At 39.2% G+C, this 18,973-nt stretch overlaps 1 protein-coding gene across 1 annotated transcript in view; it reads right to left on the bottom strand.

Moving 5' to 3' along the window:
- The window catches only part of LOC117552808 (collagen alpha-1(XXII) chain-like), a 102,764-nt gene that overhangs the window by 40,720 nt on the left and 43,071 nt on the right, over positions 1-18,973 (bottom strand). The window contains 16 exon segments of the mRNA XM_034226453.1: positions 930-984; positions 2,360-2,422; positions 2,945-2,989; positions 3,094-3,147; positions 5,441-5,494; positions 5,616-5,669; positions 5,745-5,798; positions 6,751-6,804; positions 12,454-12,507; positions 12,656-12,709; positions 13,151-13,180; positions 14,477-14,514; positions 15,699-15,750; positions 15,865-15,918; positions 17,610-17,627; positions 17,629-17,655. Coding sequence (XP_034082344.1) covers positions 930-984; positions 2,360-2,422; positions 2,945-2,989; positions 3,094-3,147; positions 5,441-5,494; positions 5,616-5,669; positions 5,745-5,798; positions 6,751-6,804; positions 12,454-12,507; positions 12,656-12,709; positions 13,151-13,180; positions 14,477-14,514; positions 15,699-15,750; positions 15,865-15,918; positions 17,610-17,627; positions 17,629-17,655 — 760 coding nt within the window.

Raw genomic sequence — 18,973 nt, 5'->3', positions numbered from 1 at the left:
GTCCCCACACGTGACTGTGTAAACAGATTTAGGTCCCCACAAGTATAGTAATGCCAGGGCCACACACACACACACACACACACACACACCACACACCACACAACACACACAACACACACAACACACACACACAACACACACCACACACACACACACACACCCACACACACACACACACACACACACACACACACACACACCACACACACACACACACACACACACACACACACACACACACACACACCACACACACACTACTATAGATGTGTGTGTGTCCCCTTATGTGCCCAATCCCCCCCCATGTGAATCACACCTGGCACACGCAATACATGTTCAGTGTCTGTTCTTTGTATATTTACTGCAGTTGTTCATGTTATACCAGTAAGTCTGATACAATATGTACAGTTTGAAAGGGTGTGAAATGAAATTTGGTGATGATTAATGGTTTTTGTTGTTAATGTAATAGCAGTTGAAAACAGGACCGGTCAAATTTGGACCGCGAACACCAAAGTAAGGGGGGGGGGGGGAACGAAGACAATAGGAGAGTTAATACATTTTTTATTTATGATAATTTTTAGTTAGTTTACATTTTTTTTAATCATTTTATTTCGTTTTTTTTGCATTTCTTATGTCCAAAATAAATGTATATCTGAAAAAAATTGAAATAACTGGCTCTATTTCCTTCATCATAATTTGGTAGTGGGGACAAGATGCACACTGAAAACAGAAAAGTAAAAGATACTCACACATTTCCTGGAATCCCAGGTTTTCCACTCGCTCCGAACTTCACCCTGAGGCGAGAGACAAAACATTCACACTGTCTGCATACTAATGACCTCATTAAAGATAAAATGAAGGGCGACCCATTACTGAGACAGAAGAAGAGCCCTCTGTAACCACTAGTGAAACACACACAGATTACTTACCTTGTCTCCTCTGTCTCCTTTTGGTCCGAAAGGTTCCAGCCACTCCTCTTTCTCCCTATGAAGAAAAGCCAACAAATAATTAACAAAAAATATGTTCCCCTTGGATCAAACCCCTTAAATCAGTGTTTCTCAAACGTTTTCATACCAAGGACACCACCTAACCAATAAAAAAACACTCGCGGACCACCTAACTCCACAAATATCCAAAAACACATCGTTTTTACAAATCGCCTGAAAATGGTACAAACAAGTGGCAACATGTGTGATGAAGGTGTTTATCTGGGCTATATCATGCAATCGAAAGTGAACTTAAGCTTGCTCCAGTGCGGGAGATATTCCCGCGAGAGTGCGAAATCGAAAACTTAAATAAATGTATTTCTTTCAAATGTTGAAATTTTACCAATCTACTCACGGACCACTAGGGGGCACTCACGGGACCACCAGTGGTCCGTGAGTGCCCCCCTAGTTATAAATAGTGAAAAATTAAATATTAAATAGTTCTAGTGTGAACCAAAATATAATACTAAATATTATACAAGTGATTTTTCAAAACCAAAATGACATAAAAAACCCATATTATTCCAATACGGGTCCTTTTTGACACACTTATGGAAGAGTGTAGGGTCCAGTCACTCGAGTCGTGCATCTAAGGGTTAACTCAAAGTTCTACTGATAACACCAGACCCAATTTGAATTTCAAATGCAATCTTTTTTAAATTGGAGAAAGTAGAAGTAAAGAGCAGTGTGTATCAGAGTGTCTCTCAGGGACACCAGCAGCCTCTGAGGGTCCCACAGGTTACCGGGCAAATTAGGAAAAAGTTAATTTCACTCGACTTTATTTCACCAGAAATGTTTTATGTTGCTAATCAAATAAGAAGGACCTTAAGGAGTTCTCCCCATCCTGTTTTTTGCAGATATTAAAATGCAACACTCACACCCTATATAACACACTACAGGGAAAGGGGTAAACCACAATAAGTAGAATAGTCAATTGCAGGACTAAGAAAATATGTGTATGAGACAGAATGAGTGGTGGATGAATCTGCAGGTTGGTTCAAAAAGGAGCGCAAACGTTTCTATGGAAGTCAGTTTTTTGTTTTTGAGTCGCGACAAAGGCCAAATGGGGTCCTGAAACACAACCAGTACAGGCTGATTCTGGCCTAAATCTCTTTTGCTACTGAAGCAGTTATTGATCACTTGTGGCGCGTACCGGCCCTTTAAGAGACGGATTCAGCGGTCACAAACAGTTGAATACACTCAATTAAAAACCTTTTTTGACTAACATTGTAAACTGCAACCACAAGATCCTTGAGCCTAAAGTCATCGATGTGTAAACACAATATTACTATGATTGGTCCAAACTAATTATCCCCCCTGGTGGCGATGAATTAACATATTTCTGGTGTTTCTTGATAAATAATCTCACTCACGGGGACGCCTCTGTCTCCTCTCCCTCCAGCCACACCGGACAGACCAGGGGAACCAGACACTCCCTGTGCAACACAAACACAACAAAAACACAAATGTAAGGATGACCCATGTTTCATTATCTTACACCAGTGGTTCCCAACCGGGGGTACGGGGACCCCTAGGGGTACTTGAGAGGATCGCAGGGGGTACGCAGTCATCGCCAAATAACTAACTTTTGTCTTACATGAAATACAGAAAATAACAATGTTATTTTCAAATATGACGGAGAAAAGTGACTGGGGTCTTCTCCTAAGAAAATACATTATTGGCTTCCTAAATAAGTATGTCTTAACATCATTTTGTTACCTGACAACAAGTGTTTCAAGTTCACATTTGTATTGAATGTGAGTTATACAGGTGATTTTCATTTCGGAGCAGTTGGGTTAAACACGATAATAAAGGGTTTAATACACGAAACAATGTAGGCGAATTATCACAGATGAGTGAGGGGGTACTTTTAGAATGGAGACCAGCTCAAGGGTTAGACGAGACAGGTTGGGAACCACTGTCTAACACATCATTGTGAACAACAGCTGGTAACTCACTCTCTCCCCTGGAGGTCCTCTGGGCCCCGGAGGCCCGTCTTCACCCTAAGGAGAGGACACACGCGCACGTTAAAATGTCAGATTTGCATAATGGAAAACACACATCTCATATGTCTTCAGGGTTTCCGGGTACATCGTGAAGTCAGTACCTTGGATCCGGCCTCTCCTGCAAAACCATCTGCTCCGCGCTCTCCCCTGGGACCCTGCAGAGACATGAGAGTAGCTTTTAGACGTATACAGAAACATGTGTCTGCCAGAGACATCAGGTAGCCCCACTATATTACATTAGTGGTCAATTAAATGTCAATGTTCTCTTCAAAAAATCCATGTTTTTGCTTCTACTGTTTGATGTTTTGTCCGATACTCAGACTGAATTGCAATTGTCTCTTGTTTGAATCTTGTAAAAACAGATGTAGGGATTCAGATGTCTGGAACCTGATTGGCTGACTTCTAATCGTGTTTCTGAGCATTGTATTTGAGTTACACTACAGGTCTAGAATATGTTATTGGTAAGGCAGCTGTTTCCATATTTACAAACTCACGACTTAAAGCTAAGAGACTTCGAAGTCATAAGTCTTAATAACATTGCAGTGCTTCAAGGAATAATACATCTTATATATATATATATATACATACATACATTCATATTTGACATCATCTATCAAATTGAACGTGTTAGCAAACAGTTGCCTATTTACATATCTAGTAGACACATAGCGACGTTAGCATCCATTTTAACCGTGTTTTTGATGATATACTGTAAGTCCAATATTCATTCATATGTATGCTTTGTTTTATTGTTTTTATTAGCATTTCCAATCATATGTGGCATGATTTCACTTATTTAACATTGCATTTGTTTCTAGAAATGTTTATTAATGTATTAATTAATGTTAAATAAACTATCTTTCTTGCTCTGTGTTTCTGTTCACTGCTACTAGATCCTAACTTTGCTCTTTGTAGCCTTCAGTTCAGATCTTCTTTCACTCAAAATGGCTGCCGTTTCATACGTGAATTAGATCAGGGGCGTAAAACCAAAACAAAGAGCTAAAAGACACAAGAAAAATAATCACAAACCGCAGATTTGGGTGATAATTCTTTGAGGTTTCATCACTTTCGGCAACATGCAGTCATTCAGACAATTGTCTTTTATATCATTTATATATGTTGTTTTGTTGGCTGCAGTTTTAAAGTGTTACAGCGAGTTTGGTTACTGTGAGCACCAGAGAAGTCAACAGTACACACATCCTTTACTCGAGTAGAAGTACAGATACTCGTGTTTAAAAATACTCTGGTGAAAGTAGAAGTACTGACTAAACTTTCTTTACTCAAGTCAAAGTAAAGAACTTGAAATGTACTTCAGTAAAAAGTACCCATAACTAGCAGCTGGTTTTAAAGAGTACCTGACCTCCCTTTATATTACTAGAACAATAATGTCATTGTTAGCTAATGAATGTTCCAGCTGAACAACGGCACACATGACAACGTTTTCCATTGGTCCTCTTCTTTAGAGAAGACCAGGAAATTATGGATACACGGATCGTGTTCAAATCAATAGGCACGCAATGACTCTAAAGAATATGATCACGCATCAACACACATTCAGACTAAAGGAACCAGCTGTTGGAAAATGAGAGAAGTAGAAAGTACAGGTATTTGAGTTCAACATGTGAGAAGTAGAAAGTACAGGTATTTGAGTTCAACATGTGAGAAGTAGAAAGTACAGGTATTTGTGTTCAACATGTGAGAAGTAGAAAGTACAGGTATTTGTGTTCAAAATGTAAGAAGTAGAAAGTACAGGTATTTGGGTTCAACATGTAAGAAGTAGAAAGTACAGGTATTTGGGTTCAACATGTGAGAAGTAGAACGTTCAGGTATTTGGGTTCAACATGTAAGAAGTAGAAAGTACAGGTATTTGAGTTCAACATGTAAGAAGTATAAAGTACAGGTATTTGGTTCAACATGTAAGAAGTAGAAAGTACAGGTATTTGGTTCAACATGAGAAGTAGAACGTTCAGGTATTTGGGTTCAACATGTAAGAAGTAGAAAGTACAGGTATTTGTGTTCAACATGTAAGAAGTAGAAAGTACAGGTATTTGTGTTCAACATGTAAGAAGTAGAAGTTCAGGTATTTGTGTTCAACATGAGAAGTAGAAAGTACAGGTATTTGTGTTCAACATGTAAGAAGTAGAACGTCAGGTATTTGTGTTCAATATGAGAAGTAGAAAGTACAGTATTTGTGTTCAACATGTAAGAAGTAGAAAGTACAGGTATTTGTGTTCAACATGTAAGAAGTAGAAAGTACAGGTATTTGTGTTCAACATGTAAGAAGTCAAAGTAAAAAGTCCTCAGAAAAATAAGTAGTGGAGTAAAGTACTGATACCAGAAACATGTACTTAAGTACAGTAACAAAGTATTTCTACTCCACTACTTCCCACCTCTGGTGAGCACGGAGGGCATAAATAACAGGTTTTTCTAAAGGTCACACTGACTGACCGTGGCACCGTCGTTTCCAGGAAGACCGTCCAGTCCGTCTTTACCAGAAAGACCCTTTGAAGATGAGAAAGGTTTGACATTTAGTGACAGAGGAACAACAACAGGGATTAAACACCAAGACTTCAGGTAGCATTCACATCAAATGCTGTTATTTCAGAACAAAAGGCCGACTCACAGACTTCCCTGGCTCCCCGTGTTTGCCTGAAAATCCTATTTCACCAGGTAGACCCTGCAAGAAGACAGACAGGTTTAAGTCATGATTTATTTGTCAAATGATGATGTTTAAGACGGAGTGTGTCCTCACAGGAGGTCCAGTCTGCCCTTTGCTTCCTGCTGTCCCAGCTGGACCATGAATACCCTGCAAAAACACAAAGAAAAGGTACAATAATGTAAATAAATCACTTGGTTATGACGTAATGAACATACTTATATAACCAGCGGTGAAGTATTCAGATTGTATACTTAAGTAGAAGCAGTAACACTATTTAAAGATATTCTGTTACAGGTATAAGTCAGGCATTCAAAGTAAAACTACAAAAGTATTGACATCAAAATATATAATATGTAGGTACCAAAATGTTTTGTTATGCCTTATGGCACCTTTCAGATAATATATTAAATTAATTAAATGATATGTATATAAATTACAGTATAATGATGACTGATGCATTCATTTGTTCATCGTAGTTAGTAAATGTGGAGATAATTTTAATTACTTTGCAGATGATTTTAAAATATAATTATATGTCACTGTCTATCCATTAGTTAATTCACATTTAGTTTTCTCTAATAATCTGGATCTGTAAAGTAACTAAAGCCTTTCAAAATGTCGTGGAGTAGAGGTAAACATTTACAATAAATGACAGTTCAATAATTAGGTACATGTGGTTAATTAAATTCTGCCACTGCATATAATGGTTTTGAAGTATGTATGTACTTATATTATTATGTATTTATTGATGTACACAACTAGACAGTGTGCATGAAAGCAGCCACTAGAGGGCGGTATTACAGCACCTAAAGGTAAGTGTATTGCTATTTCCTCCAGGGAGCAGTTTGGAAATGATTAGGACAAACTGTTGATTTCAATCTAGCCTGTATATATTCCCCCTTATCAAAACACACGGTGAAGAGACCTTTGAGAGAGAGGTTACTCTGTGGGTCACGTTAAATATGGAGCAATTCAAATACCAAATTAATTCTCCTCCCCGATGTGAAGAACAAGCACGGGCATAAATAAGAGGTCATTATCAACAAGTGTGTTACTAATATGTACATTTATTTAGTCATGAAAGTGAAGTTGTACTCACAGAGATTCCAGGAAGCCCGTCCACTCCAGGCAATCCACTTTCACCTTTCTTGCCCTGAAATACAACGTGCATATTTAATTAAAAACATGCAATGGATTAGGTGAGTTGGTTGAAGGAGCTACAGATAGCCATGTTTTCCTTAGTTATTTTATTTGATAAAAAATTAAATATATATAAAACCCCGAAATATGTTTATTTGTTGTCTCACGCCCATTAGTTTCTATCTTGGTAACAAAGTACAAAAACCAAGAAAACATGGTACTACATATAATAATACATTTCATTTATACAGCACACTTTAAAAACAAAGTCATCTCAAGGTGCTTATAAACGAGAGATACATTAGCAGATGATTATTTTGAAGCTAAATGTGTTGAACTAAACAATTAAAGCATATTTCACGCCCTTTTCTACATATAATATATTATCAAACTATCAAATTGTTCAATTTACAAGTAAATATTATCAGACAAGTAGCCATGTGTTCCCAGTTATTTGATGAGATGACAAAGAACAAATATATAAAACCCCACAATATGTGTTTTCTCTTAGGTAAATGTGGTTAATTAAATTCCACATGAATGAATACATCTATATTGGTAGGATTAATTGTATATTGTTGTAAAAACATTACATTTTCTCTGCTGATAATAAGAAGAATCAAAGATCCAACTATAATTGTATATCTTATTATGGATTACGCATGAACAAAAGTGCTTGTAATAGATACTGTGAATTAATTTGGCCTAATTAAAACTGGCTGGCCTTCTTCCCTGAGTAGTAGATTTTTAAATTCAAATTTCTTTAAGGAAAATATATTAATTAACTATTTCTACTGCCGGTTGCAAACGATCACATCACTTTACCATTCCTATTGCATAGCCTATCAATGACTTGTGTGTGCTTGCTTTCCCTCGCAGATCTTCTCAAAGGGGACTGTTGTTTTGAGACTGCCCCTCAGTGCATTCTCAATGTTCAGCTTGATCTGTATTTGGTTTTGATGGCAGCAACAGCAGAAAAAGCTTATTCACACAAGTAGGATGTTGCAAAAGGCAGCATTATGCCCACAGCTCTCTGACCAATGAGATATTTTCGAGCAGTGTTTATTTACAATTGAATAATAATAATAACAATACATTTGATTTATATAGGTGCACTTTAAAAACAACATCTCTCAAGGTGCTTCACAAAGCTAAAAGGAGAAAATAAAAAATCTTCCCGCGACCGCCCTGCAGTACCTCCGCGACCCACCAGGGGCCCACAGTTTGAAAACCACTGTCTTACGCCCATTGTGGTATTTGTAAACCCAGCATTATGTTACCAAGATAGAAACTCAAAGTGGAAAACCAAGAAAACATGGTACATATAAACAAGACAAATTCCCAGATGATTATTTGAAGTTAAGTGTGTTCAAATCTTTCACGCCCTTTTCTACATATCGTCACCTTCTTAAAGTCATATTTTGGAGAAAATTTTTTTTGATTAAATCATCTCTTCTTGATGCTGGCCACCACTGGTCACATTGCCTACATCCTTATTGAAAGGATAGTGCTGTTCCTACCCTGATAGTATAATGGCCTATGTCAAGAGTGTGACTTAGGCCATATATTTAAAAAAGATAATGGCTTAAATCGCATTGTCTTGTGATTTAGGCCTAATCCCAAAACCACAACTACCCCTCCGTTCGCGCCGGAGGGTCCGCCCCACATTAAGTGCTGTTCCAAACCAACGAGTGTGGAGGTGGAGCGGTGTGGAGTGGCCTATCAAGCTATCAAACAGTGAGGGTGTTTCTCAATGTCGAGTACGCTTGCTTGGTAGCACATGTCTTCCGAGTCACTTGCTTCAGAAGCGAGGCAAGAATCCTTCCTGGCATTCGGAAAACGAAGAGTGGAACAGGAGAGCAAGTGTGCAGGTGTGCGTCATATGAGAGGCCCCGCCTTACATTTTCCGCCACAGATTTGGGGAAATTGGTCCGTGCGCAAAGCATTGTGGGGATTTTAAGACCGTGGAGTCTACACATGTGCAGCCTCGAAATGTCTCCAAACGAAGTACGCCGGGCTCGGTAGAATTCCAAGTATACTGGACATTGGAACAGTCCTTCGGCGGCACTCGATGACGTAGTATGCTTGAAATAGTGGCTCTGGAGAGCTTTACTCGACATTGAGAAACACCCGAAGAGTGGAACAGGCTAGCAAGTGTGTAGGTGTGCGTCAGATTTGACCCGAAGACAACAGGAGGGTTAAGCTATTAGCTATTAACAAACTAGTTAAAATGGACAACAATGCATTTTTTGGACCCTAAATGTTTTTGTTGGATCCTCACCACATTCCCATATTGTAAATCCTGGCCCTTGCTTTTTCATTTTCTTTCTTTATATGATTTTTTTATTTGTTTGTCTTTGAATTTCTGCTTTCTTAATGTGCAGTGCAATTCCGCTATCAGAGCCACCATATAGGTTAAGCTCTCTTTAAATCGCGCATTGTCAGACGATGTATTGTGTTGATTACACTATAGAAATTACGAGCAGAAAGACAGACAGGGACAGTTCAACTGAACATTTAATATACGCTATAAACTACAATTAGTACGAAATAAAGTTCATTTTCTGGAGTTAATATTTACAACAATGAACTTTGTGCACACTATATTCTTTTGTTGGATCCTCACCAAATTCCCATATAACAAGTCGTGGCCCTTGCTCTTGAATTATTTGCTGAATTCGGCAGCTCACTTTCAGGCTGGAGGTGAATAGACGGCGGCGACACACACCACTGAGGAGAGAGTGGCTCAATCTATACCAACTCAACCATAAAGCCCACTCTATCAGCAGTGGAGACCACCCTATTATCACTGCTCTCAGGCTGCTCGCCCCCCCACTCACTCACTGAGGTATAACAACTCCACACCTGCAGAAAATAGGTCACCATTCGTTGTATTGGATTCACTTAGAGAGCCTCTCATGGGGCTGTAAATGCTCCAGTGGGACCGCCAATAAAATGTTATTAGGAAGCTGCACAGGGATATCGTGAAGACTGAAACCAATGTGATCGCTCTAGGTATATTATTAAGGACAACGTGTAGTTTGTAGTGGTGTGAGACGATTAAAACATTTAACCACAATAATGATCTGTGATTAATCATGATTGTATTTTGGGGAGAGATAAATCAAACTACATGTGTGGTGTTGTATTGAAGATATGCAGAGGGTTTTTAATTTTACAATAACATCTCAGCACAGTTTTATTGATTTTTCCAGGCATGAAGTACGGCAATCTCCCGACACTTAGCTGAAGCATCGACAAAGCCGCTGTCAGAGAGAGTTGCTGTAATTCCTCTAGTAGTATTCATATAGTGACCACCCTCTGTGTAATGTGCGCTACAAATATGCTCATTTGGTAGTATTGATGTTGTGATCACCCAGTGTATAATGTGCTCTAGACAGGGTATTTTATCTCTGCTGCGAGCACTTTCTGTTCCTACAGCTGTGACCCTGTAACTTTAAGGAAAAGGCTACTAAATAATTACTTCCCTCCTGTTTTCAACGCCTAAAGAACGAGTGCAGGACATTTTGTCATGGATCAGGCGGCAGCTACAACTAGGGGCTGCTGATTGATGACCAGTGGTCTCCAGTCAGTGCAAGACATGCAGCTTGTGCACATTCCTATCCGTTCTCTGCCTTTTCAAAGCCAATTAAGGGTACAAATCCACGCTGAAATTACTGGCGGAAGTTGAGGTAAGAGGCAGAAATATAATTAATTTGTTTTGTTGAAATACTGAATGTCCTCTTCCAGTATCAGAGTAACATGATAACAAAGGTATCCCAACTGTAGCTGTGAACATGACAGGATGTGTGATTACCTAGAGCATCAGGACTGTTTGAGGCATATGATAGCTATGTGATTAACATGATGATTCAGCCTCTATGGAGAGAGACATCAAGCATGCTCATTTCTGACGTGGAGCTAATCTGAAGTAAACATTGAATACTGCTTTCATTCCTCCATCTTGTGACTGTGTAACTCCCTCTCTTGGATATCAGCATGTGAAGGACACTGTTCAGGAACTAGTTGATGCTCTGTATGTGATGACTCCTTCCATTCTGGAGAGGATCACAGATAATGGATCCTGATGTTGAAGCTCAAGCGGGGACCAGAGGTTATTAACATTTTTAAGTATTCAGAAAAAGTCCGATTTTTGAGATTTTGAGGAAAAAGTCAGATTTTTGAGAAAAAGTGAAATTTTTGAGAAAGTCATAATTTTGAGATTTTGATAAAAAAGCCAACATTTTGAGAAAAAAGTCAGTATTGTGTTCATGACAGGATGTATGATAACATGAAGCGGCATTCCTCCATCTTGTGACTGAGTAACTCCCTTTCTTTGATATCAGCATGTGAAGGACACTGTTCAGGAACTAGTTGATGCTCTGTATGTGATGACTCCTTCCATTCTGGAGAGGATCACAGACACATGGATCCTGAGATTGAAGCTCAAGCCGGGGACCAGTGAGAGTTTTCTAACAATTTGCTTTTTTTTTCTACATGCTTAGATGGATCCCCAGCGTTGACATTGACAGCTGTATATTCTGTTGTAGAAAAGTATGTTACTGAGTTGAGTCCAGAGGGGCTGAGCAGCTGCTAATGTTGAATGTAACATATTGCTGATGAGAAGCTAATTGCTCCCGATAGAGACAAGAGGTCACAATATTTTTAATGTTTTGGAAGAACAATCATGCAGAACCGCTGTGCCTGTTTTAATTACACACCAGTGATGGGACCAGAGAGAGGGGAAATAATACCAGAGACAGAACATTCTACAGCCACTGATAACAGCTACAGTTTCAGCTCTCATTATTATGAGGAATACACATCGGCTTTCTTCATTCCCACTGGAATAAGATGAGTGGAGTTAAGGGACTACATGCATTTCTGATTACTGCAGATTACTGTTTTGTTTTACATGGGTTCTCTAAAGGCAAAGTAATGTAATTTAGGTCAAAACTCGACGGACTAGTGTTTCTCACTTAACCAATAAAAAAACACTCGCGGACCACCTAACTCCACAAATAAAAAAAAACACAGTTTCTCTAGAACAGGTTACAAATCGCCTGAAAATGGTACAAACAAGTGGCAACATGTGTGACGAAGGTGTTGCACTGGGCTTTATCATGCAATCGAAAGTGAAACTTAACCTTGCTCCCTTGCGGAGATATTCCCGCGAGAGTGCGGACAACTTTAATTAATTAATTACAAATGTGAAATGTTACCAATATACTCACGGACCACCAGTGGTCCGCGGACCACACTTTGAGAAGCACTGGCCTAGAGCAACGAATAGCAGATACATTGAGTACAACAATGCATGACATGTGCTTTATGGCTGTCTTTCTGTCATTGTCACACATTGATGGAGCTTCTTTACGGCAAGTGAGAAGAAAACAAGCCCAAAATCACAATTTGCATTCACGTCATTAAGAAGAGTCCAATTGAGATAACATTGATCACCTGGTCACCTTAAAATTATCGTTTTGAGATTCAACCATTGCAAGGTTTGTTTTGTCGTGACTACAAAAATACTTGTTGTTTAACGATGGTTCTACTTTATCATGATTTCAAAGAAAGTCCCTTGTGAAGCCAACCCGTCTGTCCTCCCATTAGGTGTTTAAATATGAACACTGAAAAGTGATGAGTAAAATGAATTTCTCACCCTCAGACCGAACTCTCCGGGGGTCCCGGTTTGCCCCGTTATCCCGGGAGAACCCTGAGGAATAAAACATTCAGCTTCAGTTCAAACGGCACGTTGACGTCTTCATGAGCTGCTCAGCACCACATCAGAACAGCTGGATTTCTCAACAACAAAATACCCCGAAATCAGCAGGAAAAAGGAAGTTATAAATCCTGATCCTTACCTGAGGCCCCTGGGGACCCTCGGGCCCTTGAGGACCAGGAGGACCAGCATCTCCCTAAAACACATCAAATACACGAGTATGTGTTAGTATGTATTATATTTAGTTATACTTCATTCCAAGTAGAAGTCACTCGAGTGAGATGCACAACAAAACTATGAGGAGAGTGCAAATCTAAAACATAAGTAAACATAAATAATACATGCAAGTTATAACAAATAATAATAACAACATAAGAGTTAAGATCAGCATATGACCCGTGGATTATTTATTTTTTAAGTATAACAATACAATGCTAAATAAACAAAGAAAGGTCCACGGCAAAAGGTAAATAGATTTGAATCAGATGGCTTAAGAAACACTATTATTAATGCGGTAATATTCCTAATAAACAATTGTTGTTCTACTTTATCATACTGTAAGGTACAGCCAGACTTTGAATCTTCACTGTCCTGTAATCAAACCAGATGAACCACTTCATTATTGAACATTACTCACCTTGTCACCCCGTAAGCCTTCTCTCTGAACCTGAAATAGATGAAAAATAAATACTAAATATTCAACCATTGAGAGATTCATTGTGCTACCTTCATTTCATTATTGTGCAAAAACTGAGGCCACAGTTAAAAAAAACTAGCAACCCTTATCTCTAATTAATTACTTTTCAATTAATTGCTTTCTATATAAAATAAATAAATGACAACTTATCAAAAAATAAGTTTGGAAAAAATAAAATTACATTTCCAGCAAAATTAGGTTTATGAATAAATGATTACAATTGCTGTAATTTAACTTATCAGTTAATTGACTAATTGTTTACCTTCTCCTGGAGAACAGTGCCATTGTGCCTACAGTTCATTAACAAGGTCAACAGGTCAATCTTCTATATGGTTAAATGGCTAGTTTTAGCGGATTTTGATAAAAACGCTAAATTGATCCGTGATTAAATGCACAAAATAAAATGGCTATTTCATGTCTCTTTGTTTCGTTTTTTTAACCCTCCTGTTGTCTTCGGGTCAAATCTGGCGTTATGATTTCCTTCACAGTAGACATTTGAACATATAAAATTGCTGATCACCACTTTCATTGAATTTTGGATGATTTTAGTCAACTTTGTAACACCCCATGTTTTCCCGCCATAAAGAAAAGGAATTAGTAACCATCCGGATCGGATAAAACACACCACACACACACACACACACACACGCACCACACACACACACACACACACGCAACACGCCCTGAGGTTTCTCCCATGTTTCCCTTAAAACTGTGGGGTTTCTCTGGAAGTTTTTCCTTGTACGATGTGAGGGGTCTAAGGACAGAGGGTCTAAGGACAGAGGGTCTAAGGACAGAGGGGTGTCGTATTGTCATACTGATATTCTGTACAAACTGTGAAGACCACTGAGACAAATGTAACATTTGTGATATTGGGCTATATAAATAAACATTGATTGATTGATTGATTATGTGTGTCCCTTATGTGCCCATCCCCCCATGTGAATCACACCTGGCACACGCAATACATGTTCAGTGTCTATTCTTTGTATATTTACTGCAGTGTTTCATGTATACCAGTAGTCTGATACAATATGTAGTTTGAAAGGGTGTGAAATGAAATGTGGTGATTAATGGTTTTTGTGTTAATGTAATAGCAGTTAAAACAGGACCGGTCAAATTTGACCGTGAACACCAAAGTAAGGGGGGGGAACGAAGACAATAGGAGGGTTGTAAATATCTCCAAGCTCTTCACTCCAATCATGTTTTTCATCCCTAAACAAGCCTGTAATGTTTTGATCCTTTTGGTGTATTGTTGGCACTCACCACATCCCCAGGTAATCCGGGAAGGCCTCTCTCCCCCTGTGACGTAGTTCAAAGAAAAGAAGGTGAAAACCCCGTCATTAGAATCAAGAGACTGTCAGGACAAAAGCACCTCGAGGTAATGACACTGCAAACGACCAGCATTCATCAGATGACTGGTTATTGTAGGCTTAAAGGTCACCTATCATGCTATTGTTAGGCATAGCATAGGTTCTCAGATATTAAAAATATATAAAAAACATGCCTATTAAGTGTTTTGCTCAAAATACCAACAGATCACCCATTCTAGCCACGCCTCATATCCCTCTATTTCACTGTCCTGTTTCAAAGTGCTGATTTGGGGTATAAAAGCTTTTTTTTTTAAGAGGGAGGGGTTCTGAGTTCATGCGGGGACCCGGCAGCTACTGTCTAAAACTAAATGCTGCCCGTGATGAAAAACGCCATATCATGGATTATCATGGATCTGAAACAGTTTGGGAGCTCAAAGGCTTTCTCTCTTGCCGGTTATACCACAAGGTGAGTTTCCTTTTTACTTCCTACTTCTTCACACCACATGCTCTCCAGTACAGGTTAGCTCTGAAGTGTTAGCGATGCTAATGTAAACACCGACCATATTACGTCCAAAACAGTCAGAGCTTTGTTTCTGATAGCAACGTTTCTGATTGTGCCGTGGGTCCACATTTCAGATATTACGTCATATCGGACGCAAATCTGGATCAGCTCCGTTGTTCCCCGTTTTTTAGAGATTTGGGTACGGAGGAAAAAGAGAGAGGGTTTTATTTTCTGACGCTGCGTGAGTTCCCTGACACACCAGGGACACATTTATGTAGTAAAAGACATCAAAAGTGCATTTTGTATGATGGGTCCCCTTTAAGGGAAAGTGAAACGTGTGGGTAAAGCTTCATGGGAATGTATTCTATTGCATGCGTGCCATCCTCCTGCATGCATATGGGTGTGGTAAAAGCGTTTGTGCACCACTGGAGGAATCATCAAAGTGGGTAATTACAGACAGACAAATGAAGTCAGCGTTTCATTTGGTCAGACAAACCAGTGGGCTGAAACTCAGAGGAATGTCTGGAGAGAGCAGACAGACAGCTAGGGGAAGACCTGTGATAGCTCTTTTAAAATGATTTATATCAGCGGAGCTTATTAGAACGAAATGCTAGGCAACACATATATCCAAATGAAGTGGTGTTTATTCATAAAGCACAGGAGGGGACATACTTGACGCCTTTAACTCCAGAGAGCCCAGAAGCACCAGACAGTCCTTTCACACCCTGACACATTCAAGAGAAAAGCTTAATTAAGGCAAAAGTTGGCTCATTAAATCATAAAAAGATTATTATTTGTTGGGGGTTTTTCTGTAAAATCTTAAACAGAGTCATCGCTACATCTTTCCCAGGAACACCAGGTTTGCCGGGGAATCCATCGAAACCTGCCTCGCCCTAAAATGTGTAGAGGAAAATATATTATGCTTTGAAAAATGTTGAGTAATAAAGTCTCTTACTGTAAATCACACTCATGAACACGTTGAAAATGTGCTTTATCAGAACCACCACTGTCTTGTAAGTATTTAGCAAATAATCACTCTAGAAGTGATGGGACCATGGTATGTAAAGGTCTAATTAAGTGCTAGCCTAATTAGCATATCTGCAGCTATACTTTGCCAAAGTCAACTACTCGGCATTATTAATAAAAACAAGTAAAATGTATATAAAAAATAAAATACAATTTAAATTAAAAAAATAATATAAATATATATTTTTTAATGTTATTCCTAAAATGGATCATCGTTTTGGTCCCCAGGTGATGAATAAAGTATTTGTGATTGTGATTCTGTAGTGCACATTTTATAACCTGTCTCCAGTCCATCTAGTAGATTAAACTACAAGTAATTGGTAGACATTTGACCGTGTGGTGTTGCAAGATAATAAAATCGGCAGCACAAAAGTCCTCAGGATTCTTCCCTTAGACCCCATTTATATCCGTTCCAAATCCAATGGACAATAATCCAGTTTTGTTATTTTCTGTGTGGATCAAAGCCACGGGCCACATTACATGTTACTTGTTAGACGCTTTTATCCAAAGCGACTTACATACTCAATACTGTGGACAATCCCCACAGGAGCAATTTGGGGTGAAGTGTCCCAGGGACACAACGACATGCTGACTGCAGTGGGGTTTGAACCTGTGACCCCCTGATGTGTGGATCAAAGCCACGGGTACATGACCATAAAGCTACGCTGCTAGCATGGCTAATAAAGAGCAGATTTTTTTAAACAGTGGACAGTGCTGTGTAACCCAAAACATCCTTACGTTCTCACTCAGGAAACGTGGCCTGACTTCAACCCCAGGTGCCTCCTCTAAACGTTCCTTAATCGCTTTTCTGAGGAAAGTACTTTTCCAGTTTTCACAGGAAATTGCTTACTGACTGAATTGCTGGATGATGGACAGCTCTAACTTTTGCATTAGCAAATTTGAAAGGAGTGTGTGGAGAACATGCTGCACATCCTCAGGCCACATGGAGAAGTCATCAGTGAACTGACTGTGTGTTTATGGCTTCATACAAACCCCTTGTTAAAGTCATTTCAATTCAAGTTGACGTCTCAGCGATACAAAAGCCACTGTTTCTGCTGCTTATTGAATCACAAAAACATATTGACTCAAGTGGGAGAAAAGCTGATTTCTTTGAATGGTTTTCTAACATCATCGTGTTGGCAGATCGGAGGAAGACAGCAGACGTCAACATACTGAAGCTTCAGAGGGTCTCAATGAGTTACATTTCAGCCAAACGGCCCACACAGGACCCCCAGACAGGAAGTGTGGAGAGTGAATCAAGGAAGCCACATCTGTTCGCACCATTACGCCCCCCCAGCTCCCAGTCCTTCTGAAGAAGGACGGCCTTTTCTCAGAAGTTAACCTCGTTCTCCGGATTGCGGTAAAAGGTCTACTGTGTACAGGTTTAATCCAACATACAGTACATGTTCAAATACTGGGACATGATGGGAAAACATGAACAAGGACACTAATGTGTAACTCTTCTCTCGTCCCTAAGCACCTGAGGATTTCATCAAAATGCTAAACCCGAGCTGTGGATTTCTTATAATACAAAAGAAAGGGATGCAGCGTTACTAACCTTGTTTCCTTGTACTTCCTTTGTCACCCCTTGAACCGGATTCACCCTACAAAAAACACAATTACCAATACAATTTAATATATGTATATCACATTTATCAAAATCAGATACTGCATGTTCAGTGTATATCAGTATGTCTCTACTTAAAGAGTCCTCTCCTGCTGATGTTCAGGTGTATATCAGTATGTAGTGTCTCTACTTTAAAGAGTCCTCTCCTGCTGATGTTCAGGTGTATATCAGTATGTAGTGTCTCTACTTTAAAGAGTCCTCTCCTGCTGATGTTCAGGTGTATATCAGTATGTAGTGTCTCTACTTTAAAGAGTCCTCCTGCTGATGTTCAGGTGTATATCAGTATGTAGTGTCTCTACTTTAAAGAGTCCTCTCCTGCTGATGTTCAGGTGTATATCAGTATGTAGTGTCTCTACTTTAAAGAGTTCTCCTGCTGATGTTCAGGTGTATATCAGTATGTGTCTCTACTTTAAAGAGTTCTCTACTGCTGATAGGTGTGGTATATAGTATGTAGTGTCTCTACTTAAAGAGTCCTCTCCTGCTGATGTTCAGGCTGTATATCAGTATGTAGTTCTTTTACTACGGTTTAAAGATCCTCTTCCTGCTGATGTTCAGGTGTTATATCAGTATGTAGGTGTCTCTACTTTTACAAGAGTTCCTCTCCTGGGATCTTGCTGTTCAGGTTGTATATCAGTATGTAGTGTCTCTACTTTAAAGAAGCCTCCGCTGCTGATGTTTCAGGTTGTATATCAGTATGTAGTGTCTCTACTTTTGAAAGAGTCCTCCTCATGCTTAATGTTCAGGGTGTATATCAGTACTGTAGGTCTCTACTTTAAAGAGTCCTCTCCTGCTGATGTTTCAGGTGTATATCAGTACGTAGTGTCTCTACTTTAAAGAGTCCTCTCCATGCTGATGTTCAGGTGTTAATCAGTATGTAGTGTCTCTACTTTAAAGAGTCCTCTCCTGCTGATGGTTCAGGTGTTATCAGTATGTAGTGCTCTACTTTAAAGAGTCCTCTCCTAGCTGATGTTTCAGGTGTATATCCAGTATGTAGTGTCTCTACTTTAAAGAGTCCTCTCCTGCTGATGTTCAGGAGTATATCAGGTATGTAGTGTCTCTACTTTAAAGAGTCCTCCTCCTGCTGATGTTCAGGGTGTATATCAGTATGTAGTGTCTCTACTTTAAAGAGTCCTCTCCTGCTGATGTTCAGGAGTATATCAGTATGTAGTGTCTCTACTTTAAAGAGTCCTCTCCTGCTGATGTTCAGGTGTATATCAGTATGTAGTGTCTCTACTTTAAAGAGTCCTCTCCTGCTGATGTTCAGGTGATATCAGTATGTAGTGTCTCTACTTTAA

Source organism: Gymnodraco acuticeps, unplaced genomic scaffold (genome assembly GCF_902827175.1).
Source record: "Gymnodraco acuticeps unplaced genomic scaffold, fGymAcu1.1, whole genome shotgun sequence".
Lineage (NCBI taxonomy): Eukaryota > Metazoa > Chordata > Actinopteri > Perciformes > Bathydraconidae > Gymnodraco > Gymnodraco acuticeps.
This window is presented reverse-complemented; position numbering and strand designations above follow the sequence as displayed.